This window comes from Salvia splendens, chromosome 20 (assembly GCF_004379255.2).
Source record: "Salvia splendens isolate huo1 chromosome 20, SspV2, whole genome shotgun sequence".
Lineage (NCBI taxonomy): Eukaryota > Viridiplantae > Streptophyta > Magnoliopsida > Lamiales > Lamiaceae > Salvia > Salvia splendens.
Genome location: NC_056051.1, coordinates 24,212,744 through 24,240,524, shown reverse-complemented (window position 1 = coordinate 24,240,524; position 27,781 = coordinate 24,212,744). Strand labels below are relative to the sequence as shown.

The 27,781-nt window shown below is 38.9% G+C and overlaps 4 protein-coding genes and 1 long non-coding RNA gene across 9 annotated transcripts; 2 read left to right on the top strand and 3 right to left on the bottom strand.

Moving 5' to 3' along the window:
- Window positions 1-121: 121 nt before the first annotated feature.
- LOC121781866 lies at window positions 122-2,835 on the top strand. 3 transcript variants are annotated; one of them, XR_006046198.1, is made up of 4 exons: window positions 122-231; window positions 714-1,265; window positions 2,145-2,313; window positions 2,457-2,835. It is a non-coding gene; the product is annotated as an uncharacterized LOC121781866 (long non-coding RNA). The 3 variants fall into 3 exon arrangements; XR_006046197.1 differs by having other exon boundaries at window positions 139-231; window positions 741-1,265; XR_006046199.1 differs by lacking the exon at window positions 2,145-2,313 and having other exon boundaries at window positions 145-231; window positions 741-1,265.
- Window positions 374-4,382, bottom strand: LOC121782790 (putative aminoacrylate hydrolase RutD). Its single transcript, XM_042180736.1, has 11 exons — window positions 4,115-4,382; window positions 3,749-3,935; window positions 3,268-3,350; window positions 2,863-2,963; window positions 2,181-2,276; window positions 2,018-2,071; window positions 1,686-1,834; window positions 1,479-1,596; window positions 1,152-1,239; window positions 768-963; window positions 374-682 (listed from the first exon to the last, which is right to left on the bottom strand). Exons 1-11 carry the CDS (start codon window positions 4,236-4,238, stop codon window positions 622-624), a joined length of 1,257 nt encoding a protein of 418 aa, XP_042036670.1. The 5' UTR covers window positions 4,239-4,382; the 3' UTR covers window positions 374-621.
- Window positions 4,383-7,392: 3,010 nt separating this feature from the next.
- Window positions 7,393-11,674, bottom strand: LOC121783085 (RNA-binding KH domain-containing protein RCF3-like). 3 transcript variants are annotated; one of them, XM_042181141.1, is made up of 8 exons: window positions 10,652-11,673; window positions 9,434-9,898; window positions 9,027-9,254; window positions 8,418-8,672; window positions 8,111-8,199; window positions 7,899-8,007; window positions 7,693-7,819; window positions 7,393-7,589 (listed from the first exon to the last, which is right to left on the bottom strand). In XM_042181141.1, exons 1-8 carry the CDS (start codon window positions 11,354-11,356, stop codon window positions 7,576-7,578), a joined length of 1,992 nt encoding a protein of 663 aa, XP_042037075.1. In that variant the 5' UTR covers window positions 11,357-11,673; the 3' UTR covers window positions 7,393-7,575. The 3 variants fall into 3 exon arrangements, 2 of the variants coding, with proteins under 2 accessions (XP_042037075.1, XP_042037074.1); XM_042181140.1 differs by having other exon boundaries at window positions 8,412-8,672; window positions 10,652-11,672; XR_006046513.1 differs by lacking the exons at window positions 7,393-7,589; window positions 7,693-7,819 and having other exon boundaries at window positions 7,955-8,007; window positions 8,300-8,672; window positions 10,652-11,674.
- A 4,403-nt stretch (window positions 11,675-16,077) lies between these two features.
- Window positions 16,078-17,366, top strand: LOC121781132 (protein PLASTID TRANSCRIPTIONALLY ACTIVE 7-like). Its single transcript, XM_042178833.1, has 4 exons — window positions 16,078-16,102; window positions 16,180-16,236; window positions 16,326-16,388; window positions 16,927-17,366. Exons 2-4 carry the CDS (start codon window positions 16,225-16,227, stop codon window positions 17,254-17,256), a joined length of 405 nt encoding a protein of 134 aa, XP_042034767.1. The 5' UTR covers window positions 16,078-16,102; window positions 16,180-16,224; the 3' UTR covers window positions 17,257-17,366.
- A 2,224-nt stretch (window positions 17,367-19,590) lies between these two features.
- Window positions 19,591-24,591, bottom strand: LOC121782138 (importin subunit beta-1-like). The gene is made up of 3 exons (XM_042179861.1): window positions 24,426-24,591; window positions 20,797-23,220; window positions 19,591-20,702 (listed from the first exon to the last, which is right to left on the bottom strand). Exons 2-3 carry the CDS (start codon window positions 23,211-23,213, stop codon window positions 20,504-20,506), a joined length of 2,616 nt encoding a protein of 871 aa, XP_042035795.1. The 5' UTR covers window positions 23,214-23,220; window positions 24,426-24,591; the 3' UTR covers window positions 19,591-20,503.
- Between the last annotated feature and the right edge of the window lie 3,190 nt (window positions 24,592-27,781).

Here is a 27,781-nt window from a genome sequence, read left to right as displayed (position 1 = left end):
AAATTGGTGTTGGGCAAAGAAAGCATATTAGAATATTCTTGTTGTAGATTACCTATTTAGTTTGGCCCCCAACTCCTATATATACATATTCCACAACACACATTCCATCTTGTACGTAGCTGAGACACCAAGCTGCTCCACCTCTCATCCCTCATGTTGGTAGCTCACCTGCAGCACCTCACACGGCGGCGCCACCTACATCGGGTCAGCTAAAGGCCGACGACATACCATGTAAGTCTACTCTCAAAATACATGACTCATTATTGTTTAGTACTTTTCTGTTTTGTATACAACTTTTCATCACTGCATCTCTGTTAATGCTGTTTGTTTGTTTCTTTGTTGGTTGATATTAGTCAGATACATAAAGAGGAGATTTATATGTATAATCACATTTCATTGCTCAATGTATTGTGGTATCATGATTTACACTGTATGCGTATTAGTCCAAAAGGGAAGGAAGGTGTTGTGTTTGTTTGAATAAACAGAATATTGTGTAGATATATTGATCTTCATTCTGGGTTCTTCTACAAATGTCTTGCCTTGCTTCTCGTTGCACCCGTCTTAGACGGTCTCATTAGCGTTGTAGCCTAAAATTGTTATAATCTTCTTGTTCCCTATAACTCATCCATGCCCAGATTGACAACACTGCGTAGGTGATAGTAGATGAAGAAAAATCGAATCCCTGCGTGTAAATAAGTCGTTAAAATTTGCAGCTAGTGAGTGAACTAGGACAACCACAGTTGCTGCTGCAGGAAGAGTAGGCTTACCAGCAGGGGAAAGTGTTAGTAAGAGCTGCTTCTACTTTGACGGGCTTAAGCCTCATCACGCCTCTTCGTAAGTGCTGAAAGGCCAATGCGAAGAGACCAAAAAAGTATAATATGAATATCTGTAGCTTCTCTACGCTCTCAAGAATGAAAGACGAACTGGCTGCTCTCCATGCCGTTAACTGAGATGCCTTGCCCGCTGAAGAAAAGAGCAGCACCAGTGATATATCAATAACCACAAAAGCTCGTGAAAGAAGTCAGTGACCTAGACGTTTTCAGTTTGAGAACATAACGGTGAGGTTCTCATTGTTTTGGTTGGGTAGTATGTAGGAGATTAAGACCAGTAACACAGAAAGATGATTTTTTTTGCATCTGAGTAGCACCCACCACTGTTTTTAACAGACAAATTTGTCCATTCGTACAGATTTGTCCTACTTTGTGAGGCGTTGATCAACTCCAGTAGAGCTTTATTTACCTGCAATTGGAGCGAGGAAATACCACGTAAGCAAGAATTCTGGTCAATGACAGATGAAATTACTCGATAACATATAACATGAGAACATCTAGTGTTGCTTTTCTTTATGTCAAAAAAGCTAATTACAGTAATATAATGTGACTTTTAGCTTCAATGTAGTAACTTCCAGTTTGCTTCCATAACTTATCTCTTTCACTTCATTTTTTCATTATTTGTCTTACTAACGTATAGAGTAGTACCTCTTCAGTCCTCTCATGGCTTACTAGATGCCCACCATTAAGTTCAACCATTCTTGCGGATGGATATAATCTCTCTGCAAGTCGTTTTGCATGGCAGAGCTGAGCAATTATGTCGTGTCTACAGGGAAGAGAATATATATAAGTTGTCTTAGAAGACACAGTGAACATATGAACAATACATAGTAATAAGAGTCTATGATAGACTACCTGCCATGAATTACTGATATGGGAAATCCAGCCATACGGATGGATTCTATCTCTTTTCTCGACATTTTATGGGTCCAACACGCGTTAATCTGGCCGTCAAATCCATACTTGGACTGCATACCTGTTGATGATATGCCTTTTACGTATTCCTGCAGAATTATAGCATCAAGTTATGCTTTGAAATCATATAGACACGTTAAAAATAGTCTGAATCAGAAAAGTAATTCGACATAGAGGGTCTTTGATTATAAAGGAAACCACTACAAATCATATAGTTTGATGAGAATTGTATACAACAAGAACAATAAATTTAAGGATAAACCTTTACTTACTTGGTATAAAATTGCTCTTCTAGTTTTTAGCCCAATGTACTCTGCAAGATATTCCTGCATAAACAAAACGGTGAATTTTCAATCAATTTTCAGTGAGCTGTTGCATTCTGAATTTGAAACAAAACAGGAAGATAACAAATCCAGAAATTAAAGGAGTTTTTACCTGTGAGTAGTGGGTATCTAGATCAACGGCTGCTCTCTGTTCAGGAGTTTTTGCCCTCAGAAAACGAAGAACAATCGACAGGGTTTGGCGGTCAAACTGAAAAGAATAAGAGACGTAAATTAGGATCAGGATGGTAAGGCACATTACAGAAACTCCCATATAGGTTGAAATTTAGAAAGACAAGCTCTAGTATTTTGCTATGATTTCCATGTTAGCTACAAACTACAAAAGCAAATGAGTCGCTGTGCTAACTTCTTTGACCTAATTTTGCATCAGGTGAAATCACTTATGAAGCTCACACAATGTAATCGACAACCCGATCAGCTACATTGTCGAGTTGGTCACAAATTTTCACATTTGAAGTTGTTTTCTCAGTCGTGGAAAAAAGCAGGAGAAAAACAACATAAAGCTATTATACAGCAAACAGAGTGCTTGAACTTCACAAGCTGCACATTAATGTCGTCTATCAGTTCAAACATTTCCCGATTTTTGGGAATTCTAGAAGAACCTTTGGTTATCAACAAAGCTAGAGCACAGTTTGTCAGCCCCAAGCTATTGCCAGAGTTGTACTAATATTTTTATCTTGCAAGAAGTACTGGAGGAGATGTTGAATTAAATACATTGGAATATGTTTTATAATAGTTTCTGTTTATGATCCCAAGTTGCACTGAGGAATTGATACCTTTGGTAAGCATTCATAACCTCCACCAGTTACATTCAACAACGCCAAAGATGAAATTCGCTCAGGTACCATTGCAGCTAGCTTACAAGAAATCATAGCACCTGCATCATCAAGAAATCATTCAGTGACATGAAAAGCTACATCTTTTGTTAATGAGAACCTTTGGGATCTGTAATCCTAAGTCAACCTTTTGCAAGTCAATGCGAAAAAAATCTCACAACTAATGACTGAAATCAGGAACCTAACCCATTTGACTGAATCTAGATAGCCATTCAAATATACTAATCGATAAAGTTGGTTTCATAAAAGATGGGGGTCCATGTGGTCCGATAAGTTTCAATATAATGAACAAGAACACGCGTTGAGTCAATCATGCCGACAAAATATCTAAAGTCAAATACTCACCCATCGAGTGGCCAAACACATGAGCTTTTCGCCACCCCAAATGATCCATTATAGCTATCGCATCTTTTGCCATGATACTCGTCCTGTGAAATGTACTAATCATCAATCACACTAACAAAAATCTTTACTACAAGAATAAATCCCACATCAATTTCCACTTTACACACTAGACCCCACCAATTAAAGAATAACACAGATTTGACACCACTCCACAAATTGAGAAAAAAATCATATGATTTCAGCAAGAAAAGCAAGTTCCCAGCTAAAATAACATTGTTCAACCTTCAACAACCATACGCGTGGATGATTACTATTAACAAAACTATCAAATTTGACCAGAACTATTCCAAATAAGGACGTGGGGAAGGTGAAGAGCTCTTTCTTTGTAATCAAAATGCCACAGTTCATGCTAAAAGCAACATTAATGATTAAACTAATTGAAAAGGTCAAAAGGGGGTGGCACTGATTAACTAATACTCACGTATACTCTGACTTTTTGGTGGGAACGGAGCTCCTTCCCATTCCACGGTTGTCAAAAGCGCAAACCTCCACGCCCGTCGCCTCTCCGCCGCTGGGATCTTCCACCGACGACTCCTCGTCGTTCGGCCTCACTGTCCCGGTCAGGGCATTAATCTGTGGCCCCCAGGAATCGTGGGTCCCAGCTAATCCTGGCGATTTTACATCGAAAAAGCTTCAATCAGAAACAGAGAAACTCCATTTTTTAATTTCAGATGAATAATGGATTGAAATCATGAGAATTTGTGGATCATCGCGAAAACTATCACAAGCCCAAGAAATTCAATTGAAAAAGGTAAAACCCTCGAAAGGTGAAATGCGCGCGCTTTACCGATGATCATGAGGACTTTGATTGGTCCTTTGCCGTATGTTCTGTAGAAAATTTGGATTCCGGTGGCGGTGTTGGCTGCCGCGCCGTCGGTTTTCTGATGCCTGCCCACTTCGCAAAACGGCATTTTTCCGGTGATCGTGTGGTTTTGCTGGTGATTGTGTGACAGAATCGTTGGGTTCTAGAGAGAGAGAAGCGTATATGTTTGAGCTGAAATATCAAAGATTCGAGAAGAAGAGAATGAGAGAAGAAAAAATGATATCGTCGTTGCTAAATATATACCACATGTGCTGTTAATCATTTTTTAAAATTCTTTTCTTGATTCTCTTTATTGTGTCTTTTTTTATTTTGAAAAAATATCAAAATAAGATTGTTGCTTCCAAAGTAACTGTCAAATTGTCTAAACTTTCGTTATCTTTAATCAGTGTATGGTAAAATTTAATAAAGTCTCTTCAAAATGGAAGTATTATAATATCGTAAGTCGATTTCTATTTTTTTTACGATTTGTTATTGCTAAGTATGATTAAAAGTTTTCTAACAATTAGTAGTATTATATGAAGAGATTTGACCAGTTCGAATATTGTTTGTGCGCCAAGTGTACAGCTAATCCAATTATCCATTTGTTCCCACTCCTCCTATAAATGTCTGTATATATACCAAGGTAAAAAACATATTAAATCATGAATTAATAATATTTTTTTCCCGATAAAACAATACTTCGTTTCCAATTTACAACACCGCCTGCTACATGATACGTCGATGTATTGATATTAGGTGAACAAAAAGAAAAAAATAAATAAATGACTCTACTATTATAGAATGGAGAGAGTATTTTATTGCACTTTATACATGCTTGACTTTAACAATCGAAAATTAACAATACTATTATTTATCAATTTATCACCACAATAATAATTATCGTTTTTTATTTGGAGGAAATGTAACTATGATATGATTAATTTGGGTTTGTGGCTGCGAAAAGTTTATAAACATATGTGTGCCACGATAGGGCTGACTCACCAGACCTCATCTCTCACATCTCCTCACTTGCTAAGAGCATCCGCAACGGTGGCGCTGCTCGCCACCGCTGGCACGGACGCCACCCGCTGCCGCTGCGCTCGCGCCGTGCCAGCGAGCAGCTGACGTGGCGCGCCCTCATTCGTCAACGGCATAGCCGTTGGGTTTAAATAATTTTTTTTAAAAAAATCGGTTTTTAATTAAAAAAATCGATAAAAAAAAAATCACTTCCCAAAAAAATTATATCCGTTTATAACCGTTTTTTCCCACTTTTTAATTTTTTTAAAATTTTTTTACCTCAAAAATACACACTTTCATCTATAAATACCCTCAATTTCACTCCCAAAAATTCACATCAAACTACACAATTCTCATCATCATTCTCTCATCTCCATTCTCATCTTCAATCTCTCATATCCATTTTCATCTTCATTCTCTCATACCCTACAACATCACTATGTCCGGCCAAGGCGATAACCCTACGGACTCCCACGGTTGGAACCCCGAATGATTCGGTTCACAACCGTTTCCTAGTCCTGAAATGGAATATTCGGCCCCTCCTCAAACCCAAGATTCGGCCGTTCTGGGTGGCTACCGTCCATACCTAATCGACGACCAAGGTGCCTCCGAAGGACGATACGGGTGGACACCGGAGCCTAGGCCGACCGCCCCCTCCCAACCTCCGCAAGCTCCTACTCGCGGCAGCGGTGTCCGCACACCGTACACGCCGGCGGAGATGGATAAATTGTTCAAGGCGTACTTCGAAATCTCCGAAGATGCGGCGGTTGGCACGAACCAATCGGGCGATCACTTTTGGTGGCGCGTATCTCGCCGGTACAATGCAAACCGGCCGCCGGGAACGATCGAGCGCAACGAGAGTATGGTGCGCAACTGCATCGGCCGAGCCAACGACGAAATTGACAAGTTCAATGGCTATTTCCTCCAGGAGTCGCGGAATGCCGGGAGCGGCCGGAGCGAGGTCGACATCATCACTGCGGCGCTGAGCACATACCAATCCATGAACGGTAAGTCGTTCAAGTACCTCAACGTTTGGCAGGAAACGCGGTTCCACCCGAGGTATCTGGGAGGCGTAACATCCTTCTCTAGCGGCTCCTCCAAACGGTCAAGGTCGGTTTCCCTATCCGACTCCGGCTCCGAAGAAGTGGCTAGCCAACTCGCCGGAGCTAACTTGGGTAGCCCCGATGCCGGACCAAGCGGTTCCCAACGCCGACCGCAAGGAAGGAAGAAGGCGGCGGTCGAGCCCCGGCGCTCCGCGACTCCATCGGCCCCCGCCCCCGAACCCGCACCCTATGTTCCACCTCCACCCCCGAACAACTCGTTGTGGGCCCTTTTGGCCCAACTCAATATGGCCGATAGGTCAACTATGACCCCCACGCAACTTCAAACGCACGAGGGCATGATAGTGGGTCTCCAAAAACAATTGGGGTTGTTGCCGCCGGATGAGTAGTCTTCCTCGGGTAATATTAGCCAATAATTATGTAATTTTTAATTTTTAGTATTTTAATTATGTAATTTTTAATTTTTAGGATTTTAATTATGTCTTTTTTATTTTATTTGTATTTTGTAATATTTATTGTGATTTTTTAATGAATTTTAGTATTATGGAAATGTTTATGTTTAATTGAATATTAAATTAATTGTGCTCGTCCTTGCAAAAGAGCACAGTTGTGGGTGTTGTGCTCTTGCCAGAGAGCAGGCATGAATAGTACCGCCCGGGCCCACAACCGTGCCGCTGGCAAGAGCACGGTTGTGGATGCTCTAAAGCTCAAATCTTGTAGAGAGAGAGAGAGAGAGATTCAACGAAAATATTTTATCATATGTAATTTTCATATTATTATTATTAAGATCATCAAATTTATAAGGTACATATAAAATCCAACCATTCAATGGAGTATCTAAAAGATTAGATAAGATGGTGAGATTGAAATTTCGAAGTTTCTAGTTGAAAGTCATATTTGGGCATCAAGTGGAATCAAATGTCAATGGCTAATCCAAAAATGAGTAGCCCTCATCTACAAATCTGAATTTGATGGTCGGTCAAGTTCAAGTTGAAAACTCACATTCAAACTAAGACTAATGCAATGTCCACTTGTGTGAACAATGATAGTCAATCTTCATCTTTTGCACGAAATTTATGCATTCATATTTGTGAATTGTGGTATATATAGCTCAATGTGTGGATACATGTGTAGTAAATTTAGGTTGAGGGAAAAAAGGAAAGAATAAAAATATACACTTAAAAATAGCAGCCATCAGGGCTTAACATAACAACAACAAACAAGAAAGTAGATTCCTTAAATGTATAGTACTTATCATTAAGTTCCAAACAACTAAATCACATTTCCTTACATTCTGCTACAAACCACCCTAATAACTCAGATTATCCACGAAAATTGTTGCTGTGTCCCACCATACACTGATCATGCCTACCCATCTTCAGCTGAAACAAGAGTAACAGAAATGCCCCAAAAGATTTAGATACTAATTGTATTGCTGGTTCTTCTGCGTATGTGTGTGTGTGTGAGAGAGAGAGAGAGACTTACTGCTCAAGATGAATCCTTGAAGTAAACTCTGGGCTCTCTCTGCTTGCTCTGGGGTACCTGATATTTGAATTACCTTCTCTGTTGCTTCTGGTCCGTCGTCTACCAGTTTCATGGTTGCTCCGGATAGCTGTTTGCACAAATAACACATATGTCAAGGGAGCAATGGTGTATATGCTCAATATGATCACTAGAGAACTGAAACTCACCTCACTGATCAAAGTGAGCTTTCTTGATTTCTTGGCAAGTTCGGATGCTGCATGGGGTGGAAGGACAACTTCCAGTATGCTTCTTGTCACGAGTGGTACAGAAGAGATTCTGGAGGGAAAACGGAAGAAGAAGAGGATGAGTGTGACCGAATTGAAAGCAAGATGATCGCTTCTACTGTTAGAAAGCTTGACCGAGATTGAGATGAACAAACCTATTCAATATACTGGGCTGATGATCCTCACGTCGCTCACTCTCATTTTGCTTCACTGGATCGGCATTTGAGGGTGTGGAGGCCACATCCTGCAAATTTAGGTTTCGTTTATTGAAGAGCGATGGATTGAATTAGCTACAAACTAAACAAATAACAGGTTCGTGGCAAAAGGCACAGAACTCGGAAAACCTTGAATCGTTGAGATAGAAACATGTACAGGTACAGATGGAGCAAATAATAATTCAGGCAAACAATAACAGCAGATTTTGTAGGAGACTCGTCAGGAACGCATATGATTGACCTTTACTTTTTGTGATGTTGTAGTGGTTGAGAAACTATGAGGGGTCGAAAGAGCATAGCCATTTCCAGCATGCATTTCGACATATTGAGGTGCGTTGTTTCTTGAAGCTGCCTCTGGTTCCACACCACCATTGACAGGGCTAGGAGCAGAAATACGAGAGACAGGTTCATCCTTCTCATGAAACTCACGATATATGTAACTCCGAATCCTTGCTGTCACCTCCACTAGAGCCTCTCGAGCAGCTGTGATCTCCCCAACTATCTATAGTTAAGAAAAAGAAGATGACAATGCCAGAATTGTATTAGTTCTGTCGTTAAATGATTTTATAGAAATCTTTTCACCTACGGCATAGAGGACCTTCAGTCTGAGATTGTATTAGTTCAAGCAACAAGCAGCACCAAGGTTGATCTAACACTAGCTACAAAAAGGAAAATTCATCTATAGATCCTTTACAAAACTATGCATGTGAAGGGAGCTGAGATTAAACCATATCAAAGGCAATCGGGAGAGACGAGGATGTAAAATATTGCAGATATTTAGCAAGAAAAAATATTTCATAAAAGCACACATATGCAAGCCCAGCTCCTCAAAGAAACAAAACTATAGAGAACAAACCTGTACAATCTCATCCATCCCTGATACACCCACGGGACGTTGTTCTCTCGGCAGAATCTCTACACTCACACCACTTATTTTACCTAGGTCAGCCAAAGAACCAATTTCGTCTGACTGTAAAAGTAGCCGAGTTGTAACAATATTTTCTTTTTCTGGAACAAGATCAACAATGCGAGTTTGAATATGTAATAAAGCTTCTTGGGCAGGAAACAACTCGTCGTCAGGACCCTAAAAGCCATACAAGTGTGAATCAGCTTACAAGACATTCCAGAAGAAATAAAGCTATGAGTTACTGAAAAAATGTGTTCAAATTGACATGTAGAACTGAAATGTTGTTTAGAAAGCTGCCAGGAAGCAGAGACGATCCCCTTGCAACATAGTGATTACTAAGAGAGATGAAGGCTAACCTCATCAGATGATATGATTATAATAAGCTCGTCCAATCCAGCAACTGGATCAGATACATCAATGTTGACGCCTATTTCATTGTGAAGCAAATCAATAACTCCATCCGACTCCCCAACAACAAAATCAACCTTACGAACAGGGCATAGTATGCGAAACACAAGTTCCTCGCCAGGAAATGATCGAGCATTATCAGATACACTAGCAGGTCTGGACTCATGGGAAAATCCAGATGAACATGAGGAATAATTGTTGTTCATGGAACCACCAGAATATCTAGATCCAAAACTAGGCCCTTCTGCAGATGATTGTCTATTGTTGACATGGAAATCATCATCTGGAGGATAGAAACGGTCAGGTGATTGCACTCTGTTGTGAAAATGGCTTCTATCACGATGTTGGCTTTCCCTCAAACGAGAAGAAATGATTTCTAGAGCACTTTTCACAGCATTCATGTCACCAACCACCTGTGCAAGTTCTAGTGTAATGTTACACAATAAAACCTTACTTCCAAGATCATAGAACAACAAGAGAAAACAATAGTAAGATAACACAATCTTTCTGTACTGCCAATCATATATCCAGTTTCAAAAATATATTAACATCTTATGCAGGCTTCTCATCTAGATTCACATCTAATGCTATATGGTCCTTAAAGGGGTGTGGAGAGGTTGGACGAGCAAAACATGACAAAAAAGAAGTGTCAAATGAACCCTGCACTTCCACAAGGCAACTACTATATGACAGAGTAAAGAGATAAGCAATGCAGTGTGGATATGGCATGCAAACCAAGAGGATGAAAAGCTTAAAATCTTAAGTAAAGACAGGAAAACATAAATTAGGCAAATGGCATGCAAATAGGATTCCAGATCTTCTATTGATTATGTGAATATTGGTCATCAATTCCAATTAATGCTATCAAATTATCAGCAGCATACTATCCCATTAATACATCCCCCTCCATCAGCAGTACAATGAGAATCTACATCCCATCATCATAAACCTCAAAATCTACTGCACAAGGGCAGCCATTCTCAGTTTCAGAAGGCGTCCGTGTCTGTAATCACCTCATAGTTACATCTCAACCATTCATACGAGTTGAGGAATCATAAGTTCAAGTCAAGTTCTGGTTTTGAAGTCTTACGACCCCCGTTTCAGACATAAGGTTTTTCATGTTCAACAAATACTCAAAGCTCCAAAAGTGTAACACAATCAAGAACCTGAACAATCTCCTCAGACATGGAAACACAACGTGGCAGAGTGTGATCTCGCGGTAAAATCCTAATATGTGTATTCGTCTCCATCCTCATTTGCTCAATTATCTTCCCTCCTTTCCCCATCAAACACCCCACATGCATCCGGGAAACCACCAGCCTTGTCACGACTCTATTACCACCACCACCGCCTCCTCTGCCTCCGAACACATCATTCTCATCCTCCACAAAGCCATCACTATGCCCATACCCTCCTCCTTCCCCATCAGTCTCCAATATCCTCTCATGTATCATGAGCAACGCCTCCTGCGCAGGTGAGAACGACGGTAACCTCCCGCCCGAGCTCCGCCCCCGGTTGTCGGATATCTCGATAATCCTCTCCTCATCCCCAGGAGCCAGCTCGTGCACATTGATCCACGCCCCAGTGTTCTGCCTAATCGCCTTAATTATACTCCCGGATTTCCCAATCACTCCCCCTGCCTTCACATCGTGGCACAGAATCCGGTAGTTCGTCGTCCCCATCACCTGTTCCGGCAGCTTTCTCCCCCCTCCTCCACCGGAGGATGAGGAGCGGCGGTAGCTCGGAGCATAATGGTGACCTCCTCCGCCGCCGTGTGAATTGCTGCCGTAGCGAGGTTTGCTCCGCGAGTGTAGGGTTTCAGATTCATAGTCCTGGTCATAATAGTATCTCTTAGATCTAGATCTCTCCATTCCCGATTTCTTCACTTCCAACCAACAATCACAACAAATGTTCCAACAATAAAAAAGTGCAAAAGGGGAAGAATCAGTGTTCCAGAATCCAAATCCGAGATTCAGTGCTAGAGATTCAAATTCGTGCAATTCCTTTGGGGGCAGATTCGCAATGGTAGTGGAGGCCTGAGCTTGTTGGAGCAGAAGCCATGATTCAGGAATCAGAATATTTTGTGATATGTACAGCAATGAATCCACAACCCTATATTTTCGCCATTTTATCAGCGAAATAATTAGGTTAGTTAGTGCGTGTAGTGTGTGAAAAATGGTAGACAGATGAAAACACCTACGAATACAACGTACTAATTCCAGATAGATTTACTGTGCCAGCAAATTTGTACTACTAATAGTACAGATATATAGATCAAAATATACTCCACCATTAAAGTAAATACCATATTTAACAAATTATATATTGCTTCCCTACACCATTTAAATTAAATACCATATTATGACTCAATATAAAATTTTCTATAAAGTAAAATTATTAAAAATAGAATATATGTCTTACTTTTATAATTATTTTATGGAATAATAAAATGAGAGAAAATAAGTTAGTAGAATATGGTACATGTGGTCAAAATAGTAAAAATAAATAAAATATTTAATGGGGTACAGAACGAAAAATATACATATAGAGAACGTAGGTCCATTAACAATAGTTTAGTAGCCTGTAATATGAGTTTTAATGTAAAATTTAAAAAATAGAGATGAGATTATTGTTAGTGTAAACATGGCTTGTAAATTTTTAAAAAATAGAAGGTAATTACTTTCTGTGAATAATCTAAAATAATAGAGTAGTAGAAAATTAAGCATATTAGTTTGAATTAGTATCACCTTTTATTTCAATGAAATTTTGAAAACACAATATATTTTGGTGGAGCATTTGATAGTGCATAAGAGTAAATTGATGATCTTTTACTATAATGGTAAGGGCTGGTTATTAATTGTGGGTAAGTTCTAAGTACATGATGTAAGTGGTGTTTGCTGAAGTTGGTAATAATAATATTGCTTTGGGGAACAGATTAATTATGTTGTTACAATGGTAAGTTTGTTTGGTTTGAATCTACAATTCAGTAACATGTAGTACACTAGTACTAATTGTAAGGATCATATTCATGTGTAAGGAAATAGTAATAGGGATTATTACAATGGTATTTGAACTTAGAGTAAATTACAATAATTAATATCAACTATATAAACCATTAATTTTCTCAATGATTACATTTTTTGGTTGAGAAATGGAGAAGATTAAACCGGATCACTTTATAAATATTAGGACTAATTAGTGCCAGTTTATAATTCACATAAAGAAATACTACTACTACTATTATTTTAAGTCGAAGATATAGTTACTCTATATAAATCAATAATGTACATGCCGTAAAGCTTTATTACTGCGTTAAAGTACTTTGTACTTACCAAAATAAGAAAAATTAATACTCTATATTATAAAATGAATACACGTAGGACAATATTTTATGCCATAGAGTATTGAATTAATTAATAAAATTACTGACATTTTTTTAATTTGCGAAATTGACTTAAACTTGTACTGTAGATTTTTTATTCAAATATTTAGTGTTATGTGGTGCTTCATTTTCTGAACTAGTTTTACCACACGAGCCAAATGATTTTCAAAAAATAAGAAAATATATTTAAAATGAATTAAATTAAAATAAAGAATATATAAAAAATATATAAAAGTTATTGCAAATCAAGAATAGAAACTATTTAAAAAACATACTTCTACTTCAACATCTATCAATCAATCAATCCACTGTAACGAAATGACATGAGGAAAGAAATAGAAATAGAATAGGATTTACAAACAAAAGATTGAGAAATACTAAATATTAAAGTAAATAAATAAAATTATTTGAAAAAAATAAACAGTTCATTATAAATTCGATAAACAAATAAAGTATTCATAACACTGTAAACAATTAAAATTATTATAAATAATAACAAAAAGGGAAATGTACTTCTCTCAACTCGCTCTAAATGAAACATTTCATATTCGGTAAACGATTTTATACAATTTTAATTTCTGGAATGAGTATAGTAAAATAAAATAGAGCAAATGACAAAGAGGAGATGTTCGACTAAGGATCAAATAGTATGAGTTAGTGAGAATAAGATATACAGATAAAGGAAAATGTACGACTAAGGATCAAAGAGGAAAAAAACATATAATCTGATTAAATAAATAGTTCAATAGTTTTGATCAACAAAACATAGATATTCATATATAGGAAAAAATTAGAAAAATAACAACAAACCAGTAGTTCATAAATCTTAAAAAAACTTCTTTATAAACAACAATAACGATAGAATCACCCCTACTATCATCATCATATCCAAAACATAAAATTTTCAAACCTTCACGACTTGTGACTCTTGATATATCAACATACAGTTGTATGTGTCTGAAGAATGACATTTTAAAAAATAATCCAACATGAGAGAGAGATTGATATGGACTTTTGCTAATCGTCATTGCATATAATATACCTAAAGGAAATTGTCATTGTTGGATTTGAATGATAACCCTGATTACGACTTTAGTGGATTCATCCACCTTGGCTACAAAAAAAAATAATTATGGAGTAACACTTATAGACTTGTATGCATTTTCAATTACATAAACCCTAAATTTAGTTAACAAACTTATATTTTGACATATAAATATGCGTCGAAGATAAAAACCTTTTCATGAAAATGTGGCATTTCTAAATGCATTTACAAAATTATTGATATTTAAAAGAAAGAGTGATTAAAAATACCTCCATCTAACAAAATTATTTTGATTCAAATACACGAATTATGTTCGCTATGAATAATAGGACTTTCAACGGATCCACCCACATCGACTACAAAAAATAAATAATTACTAGTACGACCAAATAAATAAAATATCATTCAAATTTTGAATTTCTGTAAATTAAAACAAAAATAGAAATATCTTTTACAAAAATAAAATAATTGATATAAGAATTTAATTCTTATTATATTAGAATTAGAATATCCAAAAAAAGAGCCCAATAAAAGTTAACATATCTGTCCAAAAAAATATACTAAACGCTATAGCCCAAAGAAACAATATTCATGGCCAAAACGTTATATACACAAAATGGCCCACAACTCTGATCCAATTACTGAACAATTAAAATAATTACACTTTGCAGCTGATTAAATTAATGAGAGATACTACAACTAATTAAATTAATCGTACTTAGGGATTTCTAAGCTTGATTATTACAACATATAAATATAGTTTTTCACCATTTCTTCTCTCCTCAGCGGCGTCGACACACACAAACCCTAGAATTTCGAAGACTCCGCGATCTTTAGCTCTGGCGATTCAATCGCCGCCATCAACAGACGTAAACTGCGACATCTGACCACAACGGACTGAATCGCGATGTCTCCTTGCCAAAACTGTGCCGTCTCACCACAAACTCTAAAGCTTCCATCCTACTCCGCCGATTTTTAACGGCGATGACCAAAGCACCGACGTCGTCGACAGAAAAGCTATTCGATTCAACCGAAGACGGTATAGAATCGCAAACCCCAGCCCCAATTCAAGGTGTTCAGAAGTTATTCGTTTAGACCGAAGTTGGTTTTGATTTAAGGTAAAATGACTAAAATCTAAACAATTAAATTTTTTTCTCCAATCCTCGAAATTTACTTATATTCTAACATCTTTCATGTACTATTATTTTACAGACTCAGAGAAATAATGGAAGGCTTTAGACGATTCAAGATGTACAGATCCGACAACAGATGACGCAACCACTACAAAACCCTGGGCTTTTGGGTTTACCTAGGAATGAATCTGCTCAAAATCTTCAAAGTTCTGGCACTGGAAATGAAGTGTGTAACAACAACCTTAACTTGCATTACAAAGTATGATATTTCTTTTAATTTGAGTCGATGTTTGGGATGTTTTAAAACCTTTTGCAATTTTTACTGATTTTGCAGGTCTTCAATTGATCCTTTAACTGAACTTTCTGAATATATTTAAGTATTATTTGTTGATATTTTGTTTTTCCTTATTATCTTATACAAACTGAATGTAATTGAACGTGTTGTTCCGAGTTTTTAGTTCCATTAAGTTTTTAAATACTACTCCGTTAAGTTTTTTAATATTACTCCATTAAGTTTTTAGTCTTAAAGATAATAAACTATAAAATATTTGTATAATATCTCTTTATTTGTAATAGAATAGGTTTAAGTACACACACCAATGAAACCTATAGATAAAAAATAAAAAAAAACAGAATACAAACATTGGAACCATAAATTGCTTTTACATTGAGTGTAAAAACATTAACAAAAATGTACTCCCTCCGTCCTGGACTACTTGCACTTATTTTCTTTTTGGTCGTCCCAAGTTATTTGCACTCTTTCAATTTTTAGTAAAAATTTTCACCTACAGCCATAATATTTGACTTTGCTATACACTCATTCCTTAATCTCCGTACCGAAAAGGAAACGTGCGAGTAGTGCGGGACGGAGGGAGTATGAAATAAGCAAAAGAAAAATAAAATAAAATGAAACAACTTCATTTTTCCCGCTCAAATCAGTGCCAAGTGGCATGCCAAAAAAACACTTTATATTTTTATAGATTAAAGAGTTTTACAATTTCAATGCCAAGTGGCATGCCAAAAAAACACTTCATTTTTCCACTCTTTACCTGTAAATGTATGTTTCTGTAATCCCCACACTTTCTCTCCCTTAAGTTTCCATGATTTACCTGTCGTTTGATCCATCGCGTGCAGAGAATCGAAGCCAAACCGGAGAACCAGTGGCGGCTATGTTTCGCTATGAAATCGCAGGTTGCATTTTGAGTAATGATGTTTTTTTGCCTAACTTTTAACAATTTGAGTGATTCGGTTTATTTTCGTTTGGTAATTTCGATTGGCAGGATGGTTCGAGCTCACGAAATTCAGGGGGCAGTCACAGGCAAGTGTGGAGGCGGAGAAAATTGGTATGATTGTGAGCCCTATCTACTTATAGATGTATTTGGGGGAAAGAGTTGAGACAGATGGTTAGTAATCAAAATTCAGATTTAGTTTGCGATTGCTTCTGAAACAACGATTGAATACTTGAAGTGTGAAAAGTGAAATCATCTAATTGTTTTTGGAAATTGAGAGGCAACTGTAAAATAAGAAATTAGAAGATAACTTTGCATAGTTAGTTTGCGAGTTTATGTATAACATCTGGCTTCATTCTACTTGGTAGATGATGATTTGTTGCAGGAGTTTGATGTTGGATAGCTTTGCTAATGGTTAACTCCATGAGCATTTTGCATCAATGTTACTGATCAGGGTGCATAAGTATGATTGTTTACACATCTTAGGAAGTTCAGTTGATGTCAATAGAACTAAGGAGAACTTCATAGACCTTGAATTTAGTTAGAGTTTGCTGGAAAACTCGACCATTTGAATGGCGGCTTTGATGATTGCAACCTTCCATTTTCAGGTGGCGTTTGCTATAAATCCATTTCTTGTGTTGCGTGTTTTCAGGCGAAAAAAGATAAAATGAGGATAGAAAGAGTTCCGTTTCTTGAGGAACAGGTGAGGAGGATAAGGGAGACGGGTGAGCTCCTGACAATGGACATCGAGAGGCTATTACTCTCGGAGGATAACAGGTTTGATTTTGTGAATGATGTTGCAGCAGAGGCGAAGCAGTACGTAGAGAACAACCGTGATGAGTATGGTGCAAAGAAAGCAATCCTCCACGTCATCAGCAACCGTATGAACGACTCTGGAGTTCACCGTCCTGAGGCATACAGGGAAGATGATCTTTTCAAGCCAGGGCCTGGCTTCCTAAGGCAAGAACTTTATGATAAATAAATAGTACTAGTTCTTATTTTTGTTATATCCTTACTGTGATCTGCTCTATACAAAACTGTATTTTGTGAGGTATTTGGATACAATTGGAAAATATCACTATCTTTTCCCAACAAGACCTCACCATCTTTGTTTAGGGGTTTTTGGTTTTTAGGGACCGGTGGGTGTCTATGGCTCGTGTAATTTGTTCGAACTGCTTGTTTTTGGAATGGAACCTAAACAACCTAGTCGAATCTAACATACTAAAGCTTGTTTGAAGCTTTATCATGCTTTAGAAATTACTGCTTTGTTATTGACGAATGACGAGTAGAGCTGTCCAAGGGGTATGGCCGAGTCGGACTACTTTTGAGAGCTCTATCGTCGAGTGTTCTTTCCTCCCTCCTACGATGGTTTAGGATGTTAGCAGCTGCTACTATGGGTATGCACAAGCTGTGAGCCTGGTTTTTAAGTTTAAGTTTAAGTTTAAGTTTGTACCACATTTCAAGAAATGAATTTGCCTATATGCACATGTCCATATCTTGACTTACTGTATGGGACATCACGCTCTAATCTGTTAGATGTATACATAGAAATGCCTATATTAGGACATTGTCTCATTCCATCTACAATGATCCTTCAAGAATCCCTGTTACATTTAAAATACACTTTTTATTCATTCTACTATCTCATGCCAATTTGATGGAGTTATATTAACATTTTGGAGTATTTACTTTACATATAGATTAGATTGAGATATGATTGAGTATTCAAATACCCTTTGTTGGGTACATGTATACCACATAAAATTAAATAGTGCCTAATTCTAAAGCTCTGATATTGGTATGCTATCATTGAAATAGTTCAACACTAAAAAGCTTGTAATCATAGTGACAAAGTCGTACATAAGGAAATGGACAAGCAGAAAGTGTTTGAAAAAGATGGATCATATGCATATCTAGAATATATGATTGCCGTCTGTAATTAAATTTAGGTGTGGAATACATTATAAACTCATGAAGAAATTGAATAACCAGTTTCATTCCTTAGTGTTTTGTAGTTAAGGATGTCTAATTGCTGGACCCAAAATAGGTAACTCTACACGTGCCAAATTTATGATGAAACAATATTAAATCATCTAGGAAATTCAAGATTTAATCACAAATCATATCAAATGGAATTAGGCTAATATTTGGGGTTTGAGGTCATAGTCACATGTGCAAAATGCTCATAATTGAAGTCAATAGTTGTATCATTTTCCAGCGACTAGACATATATGCACTTATTATTTTAAATATTGAATATTCAGTTCTGGTAGCACTATGCCTAATTAAGGCATAACCAGCAGTGCACGATGCAATTATATTGATAATTGTCAAGATTAATGCTCTAAATAATGGTGCTTCTAACTGCTTTTGACCAAACTAATTGCTTCACGAAGATAAAGTCCATCCATATTACAGTAATTATTAAACTATACACGACATATAGGTAGAGGGAAACAAAATTCATGCACCCATTCCAGCATTAATTTTCTTGATATTATATGATAATTCTTGATTAACAAGTTAGGACCGGGGTCATCATAGTCGAATACTAGGTTCAGCCCAAGAAGCTTTCTTGAATTTGCTCCGACTTCGCCCTTGTGAATAGGGTTCGTTTCAATGTGGTACGAGCCCTTAACCGTACCTGCATAGACGAAAAGTGAGTAAGCAATGATATCCTTTTATACGATTGAAGAAGAAGCATTTTATCAACAAAATGAAATTATAAGTTGAGCAATTATCTAAGGTGGTGATACATAATATGTAAGAATAGGTTTGGTTACCTGCATACAAGAACATGATGATCAACAACATTGCTAAACTCTGTATCCTAGAATTTATCACTGCTGGATTAATGTGATGAGTGCTTGGATTTCTATGATTCAATAAAACTATATACTGTGGTTTCTCTGTTTCAAGATTTAAGAGGTAAGGCAGCCTTTTTATAAGCACCAGTGGCTATGAAATGTGTGATTTTTGTGGGTTTGCCACCAATGGCTTATACAATCATGATGAGATGCATTACCAAAATGTAAGTCAATGTACACAATTTTGCAGCAAAAAATCACTTGGAAATTTCAAATCTCGTGGAATTTTGAAGTTTTTTTCATAAGTCAACCACCCTTTTTTATTTGTATCGTCGTGTTGGAACTTCATCATGCTAGAATTTTCTCAAAGTCTTGAATTGCATCTAAAAATATGAATAGGGTATAAAATCAGTTTGAGACGACATGAATTTCTAAAAAGTGACCATATCCACAAGAAAATTAATGAACAAGATTTACACTTGAAAGCAGTAACATATAATGCAAAAACATAGTACAAAAGCAACCATGTGTTATATAACGAAGGCATAAGAGATGAATACAACAAAGCCACAAATACATTGCCTTTGGATGATAAAACAAAACAACTGAAACTGATTCTTCAATCCTATACCAAAATATGATCAACAATTCATGACATTTCCCACTCTTGCAACTTCGCAGTCGCAGCAAAATATATAGATTTTACATATTCAAAAGCAAGATTGAAGAAGAATCTGTACCAGACCAGCAGAAAATCACATGTTTTACTCCTCGTGCACAGACAGAAATTCAACTCTAAATGATAACCTGTGAAACACCTACGGACTAATGAAAAATGTATGCAAATGAAATGTGACCTAATATTGGAGTAGTGTGACAAAACCCCATGCAATTTTCTAGATGAATGAAATGAATGATTTTGTATGCAACAGACTGCTATATGAGTTTGGGATGTTTATGCATGAAAATGTATGGATATGTAAAAAAAAGAGAAGAAAAAGTGGGTATGATAGCTTGACTTCAAATTAGTCACAGAAACAAAAGCTGTGAGCTGATGCAGCGACCAGGGTGATACGGGAGCTTTTTCAGAACACCCCAAGAAAAGTAGCCCGTATCGACCATGCAACATAGTTTTAGCCCAGCACAAAATTGGTATTTAGACCTACAAGTCCTCCTGAAGAATTCAGAGAAGCCACCATCACCGACTACCCCCCACCACCAACCCAAGGCAAAAGGAACCCCGACCCGACCTGACCTGACCCCATTGATGCTTATGCATGAGTTAGTGACAACAGAAATGCTTCTGTTGTCAGAAGGTATGACCAAACATGACATGACTATCCCAACCTTGACCCTGACTCGACTCGACTCGACACGACCATATGCATGCAGGTAAAGTAATATGCACCAAGTGAAACCGCCTCAAACAGATATGGCACGGCTAATAGCCAATCTGGCCCACTCAGCAGATTCCTTAATCATATGGTCGTCTGAGGACAAACATTCATTCAGGAAGTCTTTGCTCGACAGAGATTGTTGAATCAGAGAAGCAGCATTACTTCCCAGGGTGTCTGCAAGATCTCCAAGGACACCAATAGCAGTTTTCATCACAATATCATCCCTGAGTCGAAAAAGATAAGCCATCAGAAAATAATTGGGAAAAAGAAAAACCAACAAAATGAGAAAGCAGCAAAACTAGATAAATGTATACTTACATATCCTTCTCAATGTAAATGCTATCCAGGAATTGCAAGATGTGTGGTGCATATGGTATCAGGAGTTGGGTTTTAGGCGAGTTCTTGAAACCCTGAAATATCCCTGAATATGCCTCCAGAATTCCATTTCTCAGAGAGTTGGTGTATTCAATCATTTCATCATCAACACTGGATGTATGGGCAGACAACTCTGCAGCACTCTGCAGCATGGGCATGGCATACATCAAATACTTCTCGAAGTTCTCGCCTATTGCTAGAGCTATATCTCCAAAGCATGAAAATATTGGAGGCTTCACAGAACGGTGCAGTTGATTGCTCGACAAGTCCTTCAGTAGCTGCGTCATAATACCATCGCAGTAAGACAGCACCTTATCATCCAACGCCCTGCAGATATCCCCAACAACACCAACAGTGACAGCACAGACCTGGTATTCCTCAAAGTTCTGAAGACCCATCTCCAAATACTTGTAAAAATCTGGCATGTACTTCACAAAGTTTGGCCCTGTTGCATAAGCAAGTGCACCAATGGAAAGCATTGCTTCCTCATGTACAGTGGCATTTCTACAAGCAAAGACTCGAAGAAGAAGATTCATTATCTGATCTGAATATTGCAGTAAGGCATACTTCGTAGGTTCTGATGCCCCTAGTTTCTGTATGATGACTTGCAGGCACCCACAAAGAAGGCCTTGCAATTCAGTCTGCTTCTCCCTCTCATCCGAGGAAAGCTTTTGAGCCTCAAGGGTTTTGTGAAGCTCCGTCATAATGACTTGAACAAGTTCCACTACTAAGCGAGCTGTTTCCTCAGTGGAGCTCCTCACTACTTCATTTAGTGTTTCATAGGCAGCTGTCCTAAGTCGAGACTCGCCTGCATCTTCTCTATGAGTGGCATTAAGAAGAGACTGTACAATTTCTTGGAAATAAGGTGTTAATGGTGATGTTGGACCAACATCCTCATAACCTTGGGCCAGAAAATAAAGAGCACCACAAGCTTTCTCAGCAACATTTGGAGCATCTTTCATGCTCTGCAAGAGAACTGTGATAATCTGTTGACAATTGGCTGGGGTAATAATGGGAGTCGCCAAAGTGGAGCCATGAAGAAACTCAAATATCCTCCCAAGGGTCCAGGCAGTTGTGTCCTTCACATGACTATTAGGGTCTTTAGTCAAGGCAGTGAGCATGAAACCAAGGGCAACATTAACAATAGGAGTTAATTTGTCTGGTGACGGGCCCTCCAATATTGAGCCAAATGCATAAGTGGCCGCTTCTCTTTGCCTCCAATCACCTTTTGTAATATTTTCTTCAATAAATGGCATGACAAGTGGTACAATGTCATCCCCCACTGTCCGAGCAACTAAGCCAAGACAAGTACCACCAGCCATTGCAAGATTCCAGGCACCTTCATCCTGATCCTGATCCTCTTCTTGCTTGAGAAGTGTCTCCAACAGCAAGGGAACGAGAGCAGGGAGTGCCTGCTTGATGAAATAGTAGCAGGGAACATCCGAATCTGCAGTGAAATCACCTCCATAATCGCCCAGTATATCAATTTCCTCATCACAAATTGAGCTCCAAAATTCAATTGCCTGGAGAGCAACTGGTTCTTCATCATCACGGACAGCCTTGGATGTGATGTTAAAGATCTCTTGTATATATGGAGCTAGTTTTTCATAATATGTGGAGCCAATCGAGACCAAACACTCATATGCCGCCTGTCGAATTTTCACTTCTGGAGAAAGTGTCGCCTCACAAACGACTCTCATTATGTAATCCCTCTCCATATCATTTGAAAAGTTAGCCTGGGCAAATCCAATAGCATTATATAAAGCTCTTGTGGATGCAAGCCGGACCTCAATATTAGCTTCATTGGCATTCATACCTTGAACAACAGCTGTCAGTATCTTATTCACTTGATCCTGATCAATTGCCTCCGGAGCTACTTCTTCGCACAAGTATCCAAGAGTTTCAATGGTAGCTTGCTTAACATGAGGTGGAACCTGATGAACATTTGACAGGAGAGACCCAACAAGCTCAGGCCATAGCTTCTGTGGCAGCTCAATGCCTGCAACCTTCGCAATCACTTGTGAAGCAGTTGATCTAGCATCACTAGCAGTAGATGATAGGGTCTGCAATAAGCATGCCTTTATCTGGCTCTTCACAGAAACGTCTAATGACAACCACCTTTGGACAAGCTCATATTTTCTATGCTGCTCCTTTGCATCCAGAGCATTTTTTAAAACCAAACCAGCAAGTTTACGACTGTCAACAGGCTTCTCCTCACTAGCAAGCTCTACAGAAAGGGATAGCAGGAAAGCTGGGAGGTTTTGCTCCTGAAATTGTTTCAAATTCTCTTCGGCATGCTTCCTTACTGTTGAATCAACTGACTGTGCACTTAGAAGAATCTGGGTGACTTCCATAGCCATATCCTCCCTGCCATTACCAAAACATATTAATTCAAATAACATGATGAAATGATACGTTGTAGTGTGTTATGTCAGTTTGAAACTTTCAGCGTACTAAAAGTATATAGTTAAAACAGAAAATACTCCTAGTGAACATGGTAGGAAACAAACAACATAAAGCATCAACTTTAAGACATAAATAAATGGTCAAGTAAGAAGCATGTTCCAGTTAAAAATCATAATGGACACAAAGTCAGACAGATGAAATAGGTCTCAAATAGTTGTCGCTAAGTCAGTTTTCATGTAGGTGCTCAGGCTGAGGAAGGTGACACCAGACTGAAACACATCCAAACAAATCTCTCTTAATCTAACAATTATATCTCAAATAAAGTAAGTTGTTCACTACAGTATACCCCAAAGTGCACAAGACCTATCATAATAGTAATCCCGCTAAAATCCAGACAGTAATAATTAATAAAGGTTATATAATTCACTATAGTCGGTTTATGGGACACAAGCAACATAAAAGCATTATACATCAAGACAAAAAAAATACAAATGGTTGATTAATAAATACATTTAGATATAACACAATAATCAAATAACACAAAGTCCCACGGACTAAATAACTCTCTCATAGAAGTTACTAAGTCGGATTTTAGGTAGCTGTTTCAGCTGGGGAAGACGGCACCAGACTGAAACAGATCCAAAGAAAACTCCCTAAATCCAACAATATAAACTAATACTATGTCAAATAAAGCAGCTATTCACTACAGTGTATCCCAAACTGCACAAAACCTATCATAACAGTATTACCACCAAAATCAACCCAGTAATGGAGGTCCCATCAATCAAATTAAAGCATAAATATAACATAAAAACGAGTAACATCTGCTAACACACTGGGAAAAAAAAGGCTTCGCAGTCCGATACAGACTCAATAATTAACAATCGCAATCTCATTATTTTTTAATTAGGTATATAAGAGATCATGACTTTTTCCAACCTTAAGGATTTTCAACTACGCAACCAGATTGCCCCAACACACAGATCCAGTAATCCCCAATTGGGCAAAACGGCTTTCAAACTTCCACTTTCATTTTCGAAAAAAACATTTCCACTTTCATTTCACCACAAAATTTAATCTTGGATTACTCAACCAACATAATATAGTTTAATACCAAAAGACAAAGGGAAAATGAGCTCGAAATCGAAGTAATAACGTGGAATCACCTGGGGAAAAGTCGAGGAGGGGATAGAGCGAATGAAGAGTTCACTCCTGGATGGTATTAATTCAAAAGCGGCGCCTCCTGAAACCCTAAACAGGGAGTTTTAGAGAGAGAAAGTGGAGTCTCTGTGTGTGTTTAGAGAGAGAAAATCCGTAAAGGTGAATGCTTGAATTAAGTTAACTAATACATAATAATAATAATAAGAGCATCTCCAATGGCGGACGTCCGGTCGGACGTCCGGTCGGACGTCGCGACGGGCGACCCGGACGTCCGCCACTGTGGCGTTTAGGGTCGGATACGGACGTCCCGTGAGGACGTCGGGTGTCCTCGGACGTCCCTGCGACGGGCGGGCGGACGTCCGCCACTGTGGCAAGGGTCGGAAGTCCCGCTCGGACGTCCGAATTTTTTTTATTTTTTTTAAACCCTATATATACGGCTCGTAGAACTTCATTTCATTTGCACCACTTGTTGTTAACAAGTTTCTCTCTTCTTTTACTACAAATTTCATTTCTACTTTTAATGGAGAACGATAGGAACTCCCCGGCCACGAGCGAGTCACAGACTCAGGCGTTTCCCATCGACCTGGAGGGAAACGTAAGCGGAAATGCGACAACGGTACCGGGAATGGGACAGATGGGGGCCATGGGTGGGATGATGTCCCCTTATATGTACAATTGGATGAGACAGATGGGTGGTATGGGTGGTATGATGCCCAGGGCAGCCGGGATGGGGGGGCATGACCCCAAATATGATGATGCCGGGGATGGGGATGGGGGCATGACCCCAAATATGATGGGGGGCATGACCCCAAATATGATGATGCCGGGGATGATGCCGGGGATGATGGCGGGGATGATGCCGGGGATGATGCATGTGGGAGGGGGTGGCAGGGGTCCTGAACCACTAGCGGACGATGTCTATCGACCGGTTGTGGATATGCAGTATACTGATACCCCTTCCACTTATGTTCCGGATACTCAGTTCACCGGCATAGACACTTTCTCTTTTGAGGAGTTGGGGATATCTCCAGTCAGGCAGACGCCCGATGATATGAGCGGGGGCAGGGGGAAGGGACGTGGCAAGGGCAAGGGGAAAGCCCCAGGGTCTTCCTCACGAACGGTGGCAGAGGAGGAGGATGAGGAGACGGGAAAGAGGACGATCTGGAGCCAGTGGGAAAACGTCGCGCTTGCGAAGGCTTGGATTGCAATTGTCGAGGATCCCTATGTCGGTGCCAACCAGCATATTGACAGACTGTGGCATCGGATCGCTGAAGCCTACCACACACACAAACCGGCTGGGGCGAAGCGTCGCCTTCCCGAACAGTGCCGGAAACAGTGGGAGCGGTTGAGGCCTAAGCTTAGTCGATTTGCTGGCCTCTACCAAAACAACCTCCGCCAGGCAAGCAGCGGTATGTCCGAGGAGGATGTCCGGAACCGTGCCTTTGCTCAGTACCCTGACAAAGCCTTGAAATTCAAACAATTTGACCAGTGGGAGGCCTTTCTCGTGGTGAAGGATTCCCCAAAGTTTTGTGGGGGAGTCGAATCGGGCTGGGCGAAGCGGACGAAGATCAACGCTTCCGGTGAATATAGCAGCAGTGCTGGTTCGCACGAGCTCCCGGAAGCCGACGAAGTGTCCCCGCTACCGCAATCAGACTCTCGCCGCCGTCGTCGCCCGGTTGGGCAAAAGGCTGCGCAGCGGAGGGCTAGGGGAACCAGCGGCGGTAGCGGGTCGTTCGAGGTCGAATCGGAGGCCCCTGCTCCCCAAGAAGATATCGACCGCCTCGCCCGCGCGCAGTTAACGACAAGCTTGGTCCGAACCATGCATAGGTGGCATAGCACGACCGATCCGCTGTACAAGAGGATGCTGAAGGATGTCATCGATGGATGTCAGCGCGATTTGGGGATGCCCCCCATTGGAGATGATGGCGCCGAGATTAGCGGAGGGGACGATGGGGGCGGCACGGGTGACGGTGACGGCACGGGCGACGGGGGCGGCACGGGCGACGAGGACAGCGCGGAGTGAGCCGGGGATGTTGGATTATGTATTTTTCTTTTTTTTGAATGACTATGTATTTTGCTTTTTTCTAACTATGTGTTTTTTATGTTTTATGAATATGTATTTTTGCCCGTATTTTGATTTCCCGTATTCCGTGTCAAAATTATATTTCCGTTTTTACGTAATTAAATTATTGTGATTTTTTTATTGCGGGATGTCCTAGTGGGAAGGGCGGACATAGGAGGGGATGTCCTAGTGACGTGGCAGTGGGATGGGAAGTCCTAGTGACGTGGCAGAAGGTGTTTTTGAGATGTCCTAGTGGATGTACTAGTGGGATGTCCGCCCACTGGAGATGCTCTAATAATAATAATAATAATAATAATAATAATAATAATAATAATAATAATAATAATAATAATAATAATAATAATACGGATAGTGATAATAATAATTAAAACATTAATATTAATAGTAGTACTTAATTTGCATTTTCTTGGGCAATTATTGTATGCGGTACCAACCAGGTAATATGTCTGCATCGTGTGGGTTCCACCTAATGAAGATTTGATTTTCTCATAATTGTTATTCGCCTCCATTTTTCTGAAATTCGATTTTCAAATATTTAAAAAACTTATCTTTTGTCTTTACTTTATCGTTGGTGACATAGTATTTTTATTTTTATTTTTTATTTTACTTGCTTTGTATCCTTCTTTTAATTTTATCTGTCGTCTAATATTTCTTCTAATGAATTATCGAATAACATCACTTTAAAATACTCCTAGAACATTAACTTATTTTGTTTTATAGTACTTATTTATAAGATATACTCCTAAAACATTAACTTATTTTGTTTTATGGAGTACTACTACTTATTTATAGGATAAGGTAAATCTCCTTCAATTACTCTCTATTTTATTACAGTTCGTTCACTATATCTACTTTGAATCAGACAATAAATTTAATAATATGTCGTATATGAGAATGATACAAAATAAAAGCCGCAATATTATTAATTATAGATGATAGATGCACTTGTTAGATTGTCTTTTATGAATGATTTTCACTTGTATCGTGCTCCTCATTGTCAATTATCGAAACGATATTGAAAATCTATTGATACATATCGAACTGAAAAATAACGTAAAGAGCATTCATAATAGGAAGCCTTCCCACCGCCGTGCAGGACGGCGGTCGGGAAGGTTCCTATTGTGGCCGCCGAGCCGTGGGAGGCTATCACGAGCGCCTAGAGGACGGGCATGGATCAGGGCTGACGGTGGTCGGGATGGCGCTCTCTCGGCGCCTATTGCGCGTCGAGCGAGAGCCATCCTGAATTTTTTATTTTTTATTTCTCATCTATATATATAA